The following is a 15,306-nucleotide window of genomic DNA, read 5'->3' as shown; positions in this document are numbered from 1 at the left end:
TCCTGAAATATCGTGTTCAGAATAATCCCCTTGACATACAACTATATCTTATCATCACACTTATTAAAAAGTCGTTTGAGAAGCGGGCTGAATTCAAGTTTACATGACGACGCAGCGGTCATAATAGCTCGACTTTTTCTTAAAAAGCTCTACGGACGAGCAAATAAGACTTTTATTTATTGCTTTCAAATGTGCAAGTATAAATTTGCGTATTCACCAGTGCATATTTATTTGCTGTTTATTGTAATTTCGGATTGTAAAAATATCTATAAATTGTCCGTATAAAACTGTCTAAGCACTTGCATTTTTACTTTAAAAACAATACAATCTTTTTGAAAAAGGATTTTTTAAAACTTTATTCTAGATATCTTGATTAATTTAGACATGCGATTTATATCCAACGATTACACAACGTTGATATCATAACTTAACAGACATTGGAATTTCTTGATAACCACATAACAGAAAGCTCTTGGCCTAAGAGGTCTGATATAGTAAAATAAAACCGAATTAGTTTTCAAATATTTTATCAGAAGGCACGTGGATCTAAACCGAACTTAGAAAATAAAATATTGGTATTTGTTATTAACAAGAATGTACATGCAGGTAACGAGTCTATCATGTTTTGTGTTAATTTTAGCATTGGATGTCAAAGGGGAAATAAGCCAGAAAGATTTTGTAGTTCTGCAATCCAAAAAGGTGACAAACGTACAATCAACGGTCTTTTCACGGTCACGTTTGTTCTGTGCTAAATCGTGTTTGAATGGAGGTAACTGTTCGTCGGCATCATATAATTCCAGCAATAACGAGTGTCTCTTCAGCACTGATGGACTGATTGACATTATAAATGTTAACGACAACAACATGGCCACCATATTGATGAAAGGTATAAATCTTAAATTCTTGACATTTTTGTTGATTAAACAATATGTGTGCAATGCCACACCGTACAATCAAATGGGTAGACAACCGTTCAACGCGTCAATAACCGATATAGTATATACATGTTATTATAAAAAAATAATTAACGGACGGTAATTTAACATATCGCAACTGTGTTCGAATAAATCAATGTTATGTATTCATCGTCAACATCATTTACCCTGTGTAAGCTTTACTTTACGTGCATTATGATTGAAAATAATCACACTTTCCGATGAAATGCGGCATTTTTTTAAAGTCACACAAACTAATGTCCTCTCATGATAATTAGTCATTTAAGATACGATTCGTAAACGTCAAATTTTGTCATTAAATATTCCAAACATTCCTTCAAAAATGTTTTCCTTTTAAAGATATAGGGTATTTAAGTTTGAATGTCTTCAAATTAAGTAACGTCATTTTTACCATTTTAATGAATTTATTACACTGAGATAATCGGTTGTTTATTATTATTATAATATGTTGTTTATTTGATAAAATGATTGCAATGTTATATCAATAAAGTTGTGATATAATAACATGTATAGAAATATTAAAATCTAAATAATCTGGTATGGTTGAAAATATACCAGTTTGCAATGAGAAACGCTACTGTTTAGGTGACACATTCACTTAACCTATGAATATGCATTGTTAAAATGATTGTCATCAATACATTTTAAAAATATAGTATAAGTATGATAATGAGGGATGATCAAAAATAAACCGGATTTGTGGTGTCACTTGAAGAATTTTCACCTATCAGATATTGTTATATATCACCCCAAATAGGTAAGCAATACCTATAAATTCATACTACATTTGTTTATCTAATCTGATAACGCAAATCTAAAAACCACGGAAAAATCACAATGCGTAAATTGACGAAAGGCGATATTTGAGAAGTATATTTTACAAAATGCTAGATTTCAAAATTTACTAAATAGAGGATATTGAATGAGTGTAGTTTAATACTAAATTTATTGAACGAGTTGAATAAAATCATATTTTGCGAGCCTCTGGCGAGCATAATATTGTTTTATTCAACGAGTTCAATAAATTTAGTATTGAATCTACACGAATATAATATTCTATTTATCACATATATAAAATAAGAACAGTAAACTGTTAAAATAAGTAATTTTTCAATGACGCGCCTATAGTGTAACGCCAACATTAGCACCCAATAACGCTATGTTTCTATATAGCGCAAATGACGTCACGTCAAAGTGTTATTACACTAGTGTAATATCGTTTTTATTAAATGGCTTTATTACACTCCTGCGCCGCGTATTATGTGATAAAACGTTATTCGTGATGTCTATGACATTGTCATGAAAATTACGTCATTTAAACAACATTTGCTGTTAAAATGACATCATTAGAAGGCCTTGAAAAACGATAAATAATAAAATTTTGTGAAGAGGAAGGCGGAATATCGTCAAAAACATACACAAGGAAAAAGGCTTTCAAGGGAAAAGGTTGTTAGCAGCACCATAGTTTTAATTGGCATAAATAATTCAGATAAGGAAATAGAGAGATTGCGGATATGGAGGGGAGAGGAAAAAAGTTATAGGGACGTTGCAAGACGTTGAGAAAAGACAGGAGATTGACTGTGCGGGCATTATCAGCAATTCTGATCGGGTTGATCAGGCGGGCGGTGACTTTCTAGGCCGTATCATAACAAAAAACGAAACCTGGCTGTGATTTTATCATCCTGAAACCAAGTAACAGTCAGCAGTATGGAAGAGGGACACTTTATCATTACCAAAGAAGGCACGTGTGTCAAAGAGCGGCGATAAATACATGCTCATCATGTGTGCGGATATGCACGGAATGATCCTGCAATATCATACATTCCCTTGAAAAGAAGCAACACAGTGTCCCACTCAGTATTTTACCCTTCATATAGATAACGCATTCCAGCCGTAGATACCGACCTAGAAGTAGCCGTACTCGCCAGATTTCGACAGCAATAAAGTCACAGTTGAAATGACGGAAGTTAACGTCCCTTCAAGAGCTTTCTATCGCCACACAAAATATTACAAGACAGTACGACACCAACTGGTACATACATATATATAAAGGATCTACGGACAACAACGATGTGTGGAACACGCAGGGGCGTACTTTGAAAAGTAAGAAGCTCAGTAACAGACACTCCGCTTATGTTGTCGTTAACGTCAAACTCTAATATTGTCCAGTGCGACGGATCAACCTTCATGTACATGCTACTTATAACATAACTTTGTTACAGGATATTTGTTTTTGTTGTATCATGTAGCGGGAAGATTTCGCGCTCTTTATGTTGTGATTTATCTTGATGAAATGCGTTAAACATTTAATAAAGCATCTATCAAGTTCGGTTTATTTTTGATCATCCATCGTATACAATTTTACAGATCATTGCCTTGATCAATATAACATTCTGCCGGCGAATACCGTATTACATTCGGAGCAACAATTCAATAAATGTTTTGCTACATAAATACTCTACATATAAGATGTACGAAATTACGAAAATTATAGCTATTTTTATTCCGCGAAAGTTTCTTTTTGATATTTTATGTACTGTTGCAATTTTCAAAATAGTAAGCATTAACTATAAAGTTCCACCATCCTTAGCTCTTTTTCCTAAATGGCCACTAGTAAATAAATACATTGTTATTCAACATTTTGTATGAGAGCCAAAATATCACATTGTTATATTTTGCTCCTTTTACGACCAATATTTTTCACATTCAGCACAATTATCTTAAAGTGATTAGCATGTTTCATGCTCTAATTCCATTATAGAAATATAGTATGAACACAAATGTTTTCTTATAAAGAAAAATTGTAGTAATTTCTGAGGCCTTAAGTTATAGACTTAAGCTTCTAGAAAAATTCACATTTTCTCGCATTCTTCTATTGTTTACTGTAAGTACGAATCTAATTTATGTTGCGTTGAATACTAAATTGCACTACTCTGCAAACTTATTGTTGCGCGCTGTAATGATAAGAATCATGGATAAGTTTGTCATATGAAGAATAATTAAATACGATGTTACTCTTAATTAATAGTGGGATTCTTAGCCAAAAGTAGAAATCAGAATGTCGCGTGTTTAAGGTCTCAACACACGACAGGAATACGAAGAGTAACACTAATTAATTTAAATTAGATAAACAAGCACAACAAAATGTGTGAAGCCTGCTTTGAATGCGTATTTTTTTTAACTAGATCGGATATCTTCTATTTTGTATTTCTTGTTGTTCAGACCTCAAACGTTGACAAGCAACATACTTCAAAATAAGTACTTGATAATGTATGCAACTAATAAAATTCCGAATAATTTGAGCTACAATGTAAAGAAACCAATGCGGTTAATAAAATATTGTGGTGTTTAACTACTTCATTTAATAAACATATTTCTCATTTCAGGAGAACCTAGGAACGACCACTTTGGAACGTCTTTCTTTACTGGCTTCATGTGCAACGGTGAATCTAATTTAGGAACTCCGTACCTGTTAATAGTACCGTCCGTTCCCGAACCGACCAATGTATTTGTAACTATACCATTCCTGGATATATACCAAGAACAACACATCCTCAACAATTTTCTCTATCTTCAATACCCTACAAGTCTGTTGTCGGAGCAGACCACTGTTGTTTCGTATAAGGGTGTCGAAGTCGTATCTGATCATCCTATTGCTCTTTTTTCTATAAACTACTACAACTATTCTATCGGTGGCACGTTGGAAATGCCAAAAGAGAAATGGGGTCAGAAATTTATAGTGGGCTCTCACAATTCTACTATGGCGGGAACAGGGCAGATTCTTGTTATTGCTGCAGATAACAACACAAACGCCATTTTAGATTTTCCTTCTGGCTTGTCACTGGCGGTTGCACTGAACAGATATGAAACCTACCAGTTCCAGGCAAATCTGTATGAGCCAATTGCTGGAACGATTGTATCTGCAAACAAACCAGTGGTTGTTCAAGCTGGGCACCTTTGTGCTAATATTCCCGATCATGATGCAGTCTTCTGTGATGTCATTATTGAAAATATGCCACCTTTAAACACACTTGGTTATGTGTTCGTAGTACCTTACCAGAGAACAAGAGCTATGTACACAATTAACATCGCTTCACCATACAATGGTACCTCTGTGGACATATGGGACATTAATGGAAATCCAGTGGAAACTATTATAATGGACAGTCAAGATTCGATATTTCGGAGCTTCTATGCATCTGAGATATTCTCAATTACATCGTCAGAAAACATTTTAGTCACACAGTATGGTCACGGTTCAAGTAACATTTATGGAGATCCTTCGCTTACAGTTATTCCAGCTCTCACACAGTTTATAAACAGATGTAGCTTTCAGGTCCCCGATATGTTTTTAGATCCGAGTGTTGTTTCTATCGTTATTGATTCTGCCTCCGATGTATCGGGACTTAAGTTAAATGGATCTCCGATTGTCGTAGCTGAATCTGCTAACGTCATTATTCCAGGAGTAGGGTCATTTAACGTCATCTATATCGATGTCACTAGTAACGTAGTGTACTCTCTCTTTCATGACGCAAAACACGTCACGTTTGGAGCGATTTTGTATGCAAGAAACGATGTAGGAGAATATACTACTGTTCTTTGAAAGCAAACGCTCCTAATCTAATAATTGCATAAGCAATAAATTTGTTTAATTAAATTAAATCATAAAATTATCATTATAACATTATTTGGTATTCTGTAGTCTTTTAATTTACTTTAACTACAAAAGTACATGTATAATTGCTATGTTTGTAGTATGCAACAGTTATTGTACAGATGTGTTTGCTATTTTTAGTTGAATATGCAGGCCTATGCAATATTTCTTATGTACCAATTATTTCTTTATATTTTTGTTAACATTATTTAAATGTAAAAACCTTATGAAATATTAGAGATATATGTAATTCATTAAATTGTTCTTTTGTATGGAATAGAGTGGTACATTTTATGTAGAATAAATTGAAAGAGATATTTTAAAGATGAAATTATTTAGACAGCGTGTTTTTTACACATGATAGACAAGCCGGTGGTAACTATGATAATCAGTTGGTTGACAACTCTTCAGTATAAAGTAAAGTTAATGACAGATTAAAAAAGTATTCATTTTCAAATGAGTGGTATCCATTTTAGCTCCATTATTCAAGGAATAAAGAAAGCTATTGTTATCGCTCGATGTCAGCATTGGCTTAAAATTTTGGTTTAATTTTTGCAATTAAGTTGGTATCTTTAAAATATGATAAACTACTGAAAGCGATGAAACATCAAACACTTATTTGAGTGCATAAAAGGAGGTCACTATACAAGGCTAATAGCTCTTTAGTTGCTTGACAGAATTATGGCCCGTTTTGTCTATCAAGCACTGAGAATAGTCTAGCACGCTGTCCTACTGACAATCTCCATAACTGAATAATTACAATAAAAGTAATACATGGCTGGTAGATGTACATCTACGTATGGTACATGTGCATATTATCACATAACTAGGTGTGAACCACAAACACCTCTATTGACTGTATATTAAAATACATTTGAAAATAAAACACAAATCTAGGTTTTTCTGTTTTTCTCTATTTTATTGTCACATCCGTGTTATTTGTGCCGTGTGGCGGCTGTAAAAAGTCTCTCGTACATTTAATCAACGATGTTATATTTTCGTTCATTGAAGATCGATCTGCACGACATTATTGTTGTGTATACATGTTATGTGGTACTTTTAGTTTCCTCTATTTGGTCATTTTCAACTTGGGTGCTACCAGTATTCCTACTTGAATACTGTATAATCACCCTAAGATATATTGCCTGCTTTTTTAAATTTGTCTTTTGACGTCTTATCTGTGATATGCAGGCTTCATAACCTCTGATCCCCTTTCAAAATTCCATTCTATTTAGTTCCGCCCATTGTTTTCTCGTTTAGGGCTCACGCTTTTTATTACTTGGGGGCTATACGCCGCTTTTCATGGAATGGCATGGAAGTGTCACATTGAATGTTCCATGATAACCGCCGTATGAACACATCTGCGGATGTTTCTAATTTCAAAACTTTACTATTGCACATTTAAATGTTGAATTCTGCTTAAGCCGGTGCTAGGGGGCGTGGACGGTAACTTGTACTTTCCAGTACCGTCCATGAACAGGCTCAATCAAACCGAGCCTGCAACATTTTCAATTTTGCCGTGTTGGGCTTTCTTTAGGGATTCTGTATTAATCTATTTCATAATCTCAGATCCCCTTTCAAAATTCCATTTTATTTAGTTCCGCCCATTGTTTTCTCGTCACATTGAAGGTTCCATGATGACCGTCGTATGAACACATCTGCGGATGCTACTAAATTCAAAGTTTCACCATTTTCATGTTAAATGTTGAATTCTGCTTAAGCCGGTGCTAGGGGGCGTTGACGGTGACTTGCACTTTACAGTACCGTCCATGAACAGGCTCAATCAAACTGAGCCTGCAACATATTCAATTTTGTTGTGGTGGACTTATTTTAGGGATTCTGTTTTCTCTATTTCATAACCTCATATCCCCTTTCAAAATTCCATTTAATTTGGTTCCGCCTATTGTTGGCTTGTTTAGGGCACACATTTTTAAATTGGTAACAATACGCCGCTTTTCGTGGAATGGCACTTCCGTGTCACATTGATGGTTCTATGATAACCGCCATATGAACACATCTGCGGATGTTTCAAAATTCTAAATTGCACCAGTTCATATTAAATGTTGAATTCTGCTTAAGCCGGTGCTAGGGGGCGTGGACGGTAGTTTACACTTGACAGTACCGTCCATGAACAGGCTCAATCAAACCGAGCCTGCAACATTTTCAATTTTGCCGTTTTGGGCAATGTTTGCGAATGTTTCTGGATTTTATTGTTCTGCTTAAGCCGGTGAAGGAGGCGTAGACGCTAACTTTCACTTTCAGTGTCGCGTTTTTCAGTGCAGTCCATGAACAGGCTAAATCAATTATGTTAAACAAGATCAACAAGGAAAGGCGGCGTTCAATGAACGCAACCCCCACATGACCCAGCAACAAGAACCAATGGCAAGGAGCCCAGGGGGACCCCTAACAAAAACAGGACAGGGCAAAGACAGAGCACGGACAGGTTAATCATTAAATGATAATTAATTTGTAACTGATAAGGAATTCAAAGAAAATAAAAATAGGCCCACAAAGGGGAAGGGGACAGGAGACCGGGGGGTGGGGGTGGGGAGTAATCAAAGAAATAAAAACTAGAGGCAATGGGGAAGATACTTACCGTAGACGAGAAAACAACAAGGGACACAAGCAAAAGTGTAAAACCGTACCTGCAACATTTACAATTTTGTATTTTGGGTGTTCTGTAAGGATTCTGTTTTCTCTATATGTGGTAGTTAACACAGTATAAAGTATCTTTTGCATATTTAAGAAAACTGTATGTCCAATGAATAAAGCTGGCCAAGATCTAGTTTAGGATACTGGATATACCTTGATTGGCTGCGGATGTTTCTAAATTCAAAATTTTACTATTTCACGTTTAAATGTTGAATTCTGCTTAGCCGGTGCTAGGGGGCGTGGACGGTAACTTGCACTTTCCAGTACCGTCCATGAACAGGCTCAATCAAACCGAGCCTGCAACATTTTCAATTTTGTCGTGTTGGGCTTTCTTTAGGGATTCTGTATTTGTCTGTTTTATGATCACATCCGTGTTATTTGTGCCGTGTGGCGGCTGTAAAAAGTCTCCCCGTACATTTAATCAATGATGTTATATTTTCGATCCTTGAAGATCGTTCAGCACGACATTATTGTTGTGCTTGTGGTATTTTAAGTTTCAACTTTTCGGCATTTTCTGGTTGGGTGGTTCCAATGTTCCTACTTGAGTGGTGTTGAGTCGCCCTTAGGATATGTTGCCTGCTTTTTAAATTTGTCTTTTGACGTCTTATCTGTGATACGCAGGCTTCATAACCTCTGATCCCCTTTCAAAATTCCATTTTATTTAGTTCCGCCCATTGTTTTCTCGTTTAGGGCACACGCTTTTTATTACTTGGGGACCATACGCCGCTTTTCATGGAATGGCACGGAAGTGTCACATTGAAGGTTCCATGATAACCGCCGTATGAACACATCTGTGGATGTTTCTAAATTCAAAATTTTACTATTTCATGTTTAAATGTTGAATTCTGCTTAAGCCGGTGCTAGGGGGCGTGGACGGTAACTTGCACATTCCAGTACTGTCCATGAACAGGCTCAATCAAACCGAGCCTGCAACATTTTCAATTTTGCCGTGTTGGGCTTTCTTTAGGGATTCTGTATTTATCTATTTTATGATCACATCTGTGTTATTTGTGCCGTGTGGCGGCTGTAAAAAGTCTCCCCGTACATTTAATCAATGATGTTATATTTTCGATCCTTGAAGATCGTTCAGCACGACATTATTGTTGTGCTTGTGGTATTTTTGGTTTCAACTTTTCGGCATTTTCTAGTTGGGTGGTTCCAATATTCCTACTTGAATAATGTTGAATCACCCTTAGGATATGTTGCCTGCTTTTTAAATTTGTCTTTTGACGTCTTATCTGTGATACGCAGGCTTCATAACCTCTTCATTGAACGCCGCCTTTCCTTGTTGATCTTGTTTATCATATTTTATCTGTGATACGCAGGCTTCATAACCTCTGATCCCCTTTCAAAATTCCATTTTATTTAGTTCCGCCCATTGTTGGCCTGCAACATTTTCAATTTTGTCGTGTTGGGCTTTCTTTAGGGATTCTGTATTTATCTATTTTATGACACTAAAAGTCAAATTATAGTTACCTGTTTTACATACCTGATGTTAGGTAGCAAGTGGGTCAGGAATTTAAGTTGGGCTGTCGTTAATTACTTGACGTATCATTGGAGCCTTGAGCAATATTTTCCTTGTTTACTGCTGTTAAAATTTTTATATTTGATTGGCTTTTTTAAAGCACATCTGCATTTTCATTTTGTTTTACTTATTTAACCTTTTGTAACCATAACAACAGTTAGAATTTCACTTGGCGGGGATTCATTTTATTTACACTGTCTCGTTTATAGGAACATGGTGGGGCTAAGAGCGAGGTTTGGTGCACCATTAACCGGTTTAAACTCCCCAGTAGTCATTTTTATGCTGCTGACCGTTCCAAGGCGGCGCCACTCTGTGTTCCTCAGATGTATGTCTATGTTGTTTTATACTGTTTTGGTGACACTTTTGCTCGTGTCTCTTGTTGTTTCTCGTCTACGGTAAGTATCTTCCCTTTGTCCCTGGTTTATATTTATTTATTCCCCCCTCCCCCTTCCCCGTGTCTAATGTCCGAAGCCTTCCCCTGTGCCTTTTGACATTGTGGGCCTTATATTAAAACATTTATTTGTTTTGTTTTATTTCCTTATAAGTTACTTATTATATATTCTGATGTGGTGGTTTGCCTGCCCGTGCTCTGCCTTGTGCCCTGTCCTGTTTTTCTTTGGGGTCCTCCTGGGCTCCTTGCCGCTGGCGCTTGTTGCTGGGTCGGGTGGGGGCTGCGTTCATTGAATGCCGCCTTTCCTTGTCGATCTTGTCTATCATATTTTATTGATCTTGCCTATGGATTTTAGATCTAGGTCTCAGATGTGTTAAAAGTACCCTTTTGGTTCTTTACTTGCAGTGTTTACACACATGTATGAAATGATGTATTTTCTAACACAAACTCAAATTTAACACTGAGGTCTTTGCATGTTGCGTTCATTGAACGCCGCCTTTCCTTGTTGATCTTGTTTTTCATATTTTATTAATTTTATTGACACATTTTGACAAAGATCCCTGTATCAGACTGAAGGTCAGGTTACATTGTAATAATCATGAACATTTTTAATACTTTTAAAGAAGCGGGTGTAGTCAAGTTTTCTACCTTGCTTCGTCGGGCCCTTGTAGGCGATTTTCTTGTTGCTCTGTCTTCCTTTAGGACATTGAGTACTTTGTTTATTGTCATTTGGTTTACTTTTATCATGATCATTTTGGTGTTGTACCTATTTAACCTTTTGTAACCATAACAACTGTTAGAATTTCACTTGGCGGGGATTCATTTTGTTGATCTTGTTTATCATATATTATATTCCATCCGGTTTGACAGATACACTTTCCCATTCTTAGAAAGTATTAACATTTTTACAAGTTTGCACGAAATTACTTTTTCATTTTAAAATCACATTTCCTTCTCAGTTATTTCTGACCATTTTATGTTCCGTGCGCTAAAATTCTGGAAACAAAGTGATCCCTCAGAAGCATTAATCACAACAAAATTACAAGAGAATTGCAGATTCGGTTTGATTGAGTCTGTACATGAGGGATAATGAATAAGTGCAACATCCCTCACGCCCTCTAGCACCGGCTTGAGTGGTACTCAATTCTCAACACTTATTAGTGCTGGCAAAAATGATCCCGAAGGACCAGAAAATATAACAACACTGAAGTGTAACATTTGTAACATACATTTGTTATAACAATATGTATATGAAAAAAGTGTCATTTCACTCCCAATTCTCTTAACTTAAGTTACATTTCATTAAATATTCTGTTTGATTTTTTTTCCATTTTATGCCAAATATGTGAAATTTATGTAGCAATATGTCTCAATATGTAACAACCTTGTAACATCTATGTAACCCTATTAATACACACCACTTTCAATATAAAAATGTGTAATGAGTCTCTTGAATACATATCCGGTACTTTTATTTAGAAGTTATTTATTTGATCCTTGCAGTTCGAGACGACATTATTGTTGTGTTTGTAAAATATGTAGATCTCTCGATCGTACCGTTTGCTGTTGGAAGATTCCTACTTATGCGAGTACACTGTATGACTATCTATGAGAAATGTTGCCTGCTTTTTTAAATATATCTTTTGACGTCTTATCTGTGATATACAAGTTGAATAAACTCTTATCCCTCTTGTACTATGTCGAAGGCTCCGTTTGATTGAGTCTGTTCATGTATAGCACTTTAAAGTACAAGCTTCCTAACTATTTTACAAATTACAATTTCTTAAGAAAGCTACAGATCAGCACAGGATATAGGCCTTTTAATAAGTTATGCATGTTTTCCAAAAGTCTCGGTCGTGAAAAAAAAACAGAATCCCTGTAGAAAGCCCAACACGGCAAAATTGTAAAATGTTGCAGGCTCGGTTTAATTGTGCCTGTTCATGGACGGTACTGGCAAGTGCAAGTTACAGTCCACGCCCCCTAGCACAGGCTTAAGCAGAATTCAACATTTAAACACAAAACTGGTGGAATTTTGAATTTAGAAACATCCACAGATGTGTTCATTTGTAATATGTACTTCAACACAAAGGTCGTCTATATCCATTATGTTTAGTCTTACACCTATCATAGTTTGTTGTAGCAACGAATGTTCCTATTTTAAAATCTGGCTCTACGGATGCAACCACAATACCTGTTTTGGACTCTCTTTATGGATAATAAGCATAAATATGTCTGTCTAAAAGAAAACATATAATGAACATCAACTAGTACTTTCATATTTTATTTAAGATTCACAAATATAATTATAAATTTGATAATGTATTAAAGAATTTTAAAATATATTGCAATAAGAAAGAGATTTGCGTTTTAAATGCTATAGGTTATGCATTTTTTACATCTAATGTAGGTCTGTAATGCTCAATTATAATGTTAACAAACAAAAATAACCTTGCTAGCCAGGTAAAACAAGTTAGCTGAATAACTGTCCAAAATGAATAACCATCTTTAATATTATTTCGTTGCTTTAATGAAAATATATGTCAATCAAATTTATACCTGATTGTTCGATATGTGCTGCTTGTAGGGTCAATCCGTATAAAGTCGGACAAAATTCAGTAACCCTAACTTGACAGATTGCTGTGATTAACAGTATGGAGTTTAGGATCTTTTGTATTACTTCCCTTAAATCTAATTATACTATTTTTAGTTTCGAATCATGCGTTCACTGGCACCGTAATGTCAAAAGTACTCCGAAAATGGGAGGAAAATGTACATAGGCGTAAAACGCTATGACTCGGACAGAATAGTGAAAATTCGGACATACATTTGAGTAGTCATAAGTCGGATAAATTAAGAATTTTAGAATTTTTTAAAAAAATGGGGAACAAAGCAGACAGTTATTGAGAAATAATTTCAGCGTACAAATACTAATCAATATGATTGTTTATATCTTCATTTTCAATGTTGTAATTCAAAATGTTAACATTTGCAACTCTCCTAAAAACATCTTCTAGTGAGTGTCTACCAAGTTTGTTCAAATAAAAGCCCTAGGGTCAAAATTGGCCCCGCCCCAGGGGGTCATTGATTTTCCTTATATGTGTATTGCAAAAGCTTAAAAAATATTCTTTGAAAAAACCCAAGTACCTAGAGTTTAGATATTAAGCATGAAACATCTTCTAGTGAGTGTCTCCAAAGTTTCTTCAAATAAAAGCACTGGGGTCAAAATTGGCCCCACCCTGGGGGTCATTAATTTTCCTTATATGTGTATTGCAAAAGCTTAAAAAATCTTCTTTGAAAAAACCCCAAGTAGCTAGAGTTTAGATATTAAGCATGAAACATCTTCTAGTGAGTGTCTACAAAGTTTCTTCAAATAAAAGCACTGGGGTCAAAATTGGCCCCACCCTGAGGGTCATTAATTTTCCTTATATGTGTATAGCAAAAACTTAAAAATCTTCTTTGAAAAAACCTAAATAGGTAGAGTTTAGATATTAAGCATGAAACATTTTCTAGTAAGTGTCTTCAAAGTTTGTTCAAATAAAAGCCCTGAGGTCAAAACTTTCCCCGCCCAAGAATGTCATTGTTTTTCACTATACATGTATGTGTATAGGAAAACTTTAAAAAATCTTCTTTTAAAAAACCCAATGAGCTAGAGCTTAAATGTTTAGCATGAAACATCTTCTAGTACGTGTCTACAAAGTTTGTTAAAAAAAAGCCCTGGGGTCAAAACTTGCCCCGCCCCAGGGGTGTCATTGTTTTATATTATATGTGTGTAGTAAAAATTTAAAAAATCTTCTTTTAAAAAACCCATTGAGCTAGAGCTTAGATGTTAAGCATGAAACATCTTCTTATAGGTGTCTACCAAGTTTGTTCAAATAAAATCCCTTGGGTTAAAATTGGCCCTGCCTGGGGGGGGGGAGGGGAGGGGAGGGGAGGAGATCATTGTTTTTCATTATATGTGTGTAATAAAAACTTAACATGAAACATCTTCTAATGGGTGTCTTCCAATTATTTTTCAAATAAAAGCCCTTGGGTTTAAACTGGCCCCACTCCGGGGGCCTTTATACAGGTGAGCGACCTCAGGGCCATCATGGCCCTCTTGTTAAATGTTTGGATTTCTCTCTTCTGTTTAACTATTTCCTCACTCGTCAAAATAGTATGGCTCGTTTGTTTTTGCAACATTGCTTTTAGTTTCTTTTCTACTTTCGAGTTTTGGGGACAGAAACACTTCACATATACTATTGTCAACATCAAGAGCGGTTTCAACTAAAACTTCATTAAATGCATAATCATCTACACGATCCATTATTAGATTTTCGCTTGAAATAATTCCAGTAACACTGCAGGATCAGATAGGTCAAGTACGGGTAGAGGTACATCATCAGCACATGATGGTTCTTCATCTCTATTCTCAAGTTGTGGTGATAACGGTACAGCAGTCATAACTTCCGATGAATCTAAAGGAAAACGAAAAAATGTACTATTAACAACACTTAAGTGAAAACAAATGGTGGACTTAATAACACAGTCGGCATAAAAATAATATCATGTTAATGTTAAACTGTTTTTCAAAATAAAATGTTTGCATTGTTCATTAACGCGATACGTGTAACTATAATATTGCATGATATATATTTTGTATTTTCATATTATATCGGTTATAAATTTTACGAGCACTTAACAACTATTTCTTGCTCTACTTCTAGATATTTCATCTATTGTATCGAGTAACCGCTAATGTACGCAAAATACCAGTCAAACTTAGTTATAAATACTAGAAAAAGAAAAGCTTATTTATCACACCAACCTTCAGCATTGTAGGTACCAACAGTGAGTATAGATGTGGCATCAAAGCCTGCCCAATGTAATTGAAACATGAGGGACATCTGTCACAGAACTTGGCGTAAAGGCATCATTCGGAATAGCAAACCTATTCACAGGTCATATTCCACAGGAGGCAAACCCACTTTTTACGTTGCTCTACGTGAAGGCATCGTCCCAAGCTTTTGTGAGTAATGACGGAAATGAATGTTTATTTACCACATGTGGGTGATCTGACATGAACTCGGAACATTTTTCAAAGGCTGGAGGTAGTGTGTGGTGTGAGGAGGGGGCGATAACAGAATTATAT

General features: G+C 35.5%; 1 protein-coding gene across 1 annotated transcript; it reads left to right on the top strand.

Moving 5' to 3' along the window:
* The first annotated feature begins 545 nt into the window (after positions 1-545).
* LOC132729275 (uncharacterized) lies at positions 546-6,483 on the top strand. The gene is made up of 2 exons (XM_060714997.1): positions 546-886; positions 4,343-6,483. Exons 1-2 carry the CDS (start codon positions 595-597, stop codon positions 5,557-5,559), a joined length of 1,509 nt encoding a protein of 502 aa, XP_060570980.1. The 5' UTR covers positions 546-594; the 3' UTR covers positions 5,560-6,483.
* The last annotated feature ends 8,823 nt before the right edge of the window (positions 6,484-15,306 follow it).

The sequence above is a fragment of the Ruditapes philippinarum genome, unplaced genomic scaffold (genome assembly GCF_026571515.1).
Source record: "Ruditapes philippinarum isolate M1 unplaced genomic scaffold, ASM2657151v2 ctg1027_1_1_1_1, whole genome shotgun sequence".
Classification (NCBI taxonomy): Eukaryota; Metazoa; Mollusca; class Bivalvia; order Venerida; family Veneridae; genus Ruditapes; species Ruditapes philippinarum.
The sequence above is the reverse complement of the archived record's forward strand: the minus strand, read 5'-3'. Positions and strand labels throughout refer to the sequence as shown.

What these genes read in the sequence shown, in the direction of transcription:
- LOC132729275 (XM_060714997.1), top strand. Translation starts at nt 595, where the DNA reads ATGTACATGCAGGTAACGAGTCTATCATGTTTTGTGTTAATTTTAGCA. An exon ending in GGCCACCATATTGATGAAAG is followed by an intron (nt 887 to 4,342) that starts GTATAAATCTTA and finishes TTCTCATTTCAG; the next exon opens with GAGAACCTAGGAACGACCAC.